The 502-nt window shown below is 76.3% G+C and overlaps 1 protein-coding gene across 1 annotated transcript in view; it reads right to left on the bottom strand.

The window, feature by feature from the left end:
• Positions 1-6: 6 nt before the first annotated feature.
• GADD45GIP1 (GADD45G interacting protein 1) overlaps positions 7-502 on the bottom strand; it is a 912-nt gene continuing 416 nt past the window's right edge. Inside the window, exon 2 of the mRNA XM_027707399.1 lies at positions 7-491. Within this exon, the coding sequence (XP_027563200.1) occupies positions 8-491 (484 nt within the window). The 3' untranslated portion in view covers position 7. The remainder of the gene's footprint in view (positions 492-502) is intronic.

Raw genomic sequence — 502 nt, 5'->3', positions numbered from 1 at the left:
GGGGGGGTCAGGAGGTGCCCCCTGTTCTTTTGGGGGGTGTCCCAGCACTCTCAGGAGGGGTCCCTTTGCTCTCTGGGGCAGTCCCAGTCCCAGCACCCTCGGGGGGGGTCCCAGCACCCTCAGGGGGGGTCCCAGCACCCTCAGGGGGGGTCCCAGCACCCTCGGGGGGGGTCCCCGGGGGTGTTTTGGCCTTGGCCGCCGCCTCGGCCGCCGCCAGCGCGCTGCGAGCCGCCTCCTCCCGCTCCTGCCGCCGGCGCCGCTTCTCCTCCCGCCGCTGGCGCCGCTCCAGCTCCTCCAGCAGCTCCTGCGCCCGCGCAGAGCCCTTCCCGGGGGTCCCGGCCCGGGGGAGACCCCCCAGCCCCGCCTCGGCCAGGAGCCGCTGCCGCCGAGACGCTTCAGCCCGCGCCCGTTCCCGGGCCTGCTCCCGCTCCCGGCGCCAGGCGGCAATGCGGGCCGGCATCTCTGCCAGGCTGCGGGAAATCAGGGCCTCCCTGGGGACAAA

The sequence above is a fragment of the Neopelma chrysocephalum genome, unplaced genomic scaffold, assembly GCF_003984885.1.
Source record: "Neopelma chrysocephalum unplaced genomic scaffold, ASM398488v2 Primary Assembly neopelma1_92849, whole genome shotgun sequence".
NCBI lineage: Eukaryota > Metazoa > Chordata > Aves > Passeriformes > Pipridae > Neopelma > Neopelma chrysocephalum.
Note: the sequence above shows the minus strand (reverse complement) of the source record. Positions and strands in the feature narration are given on the sequence as shown.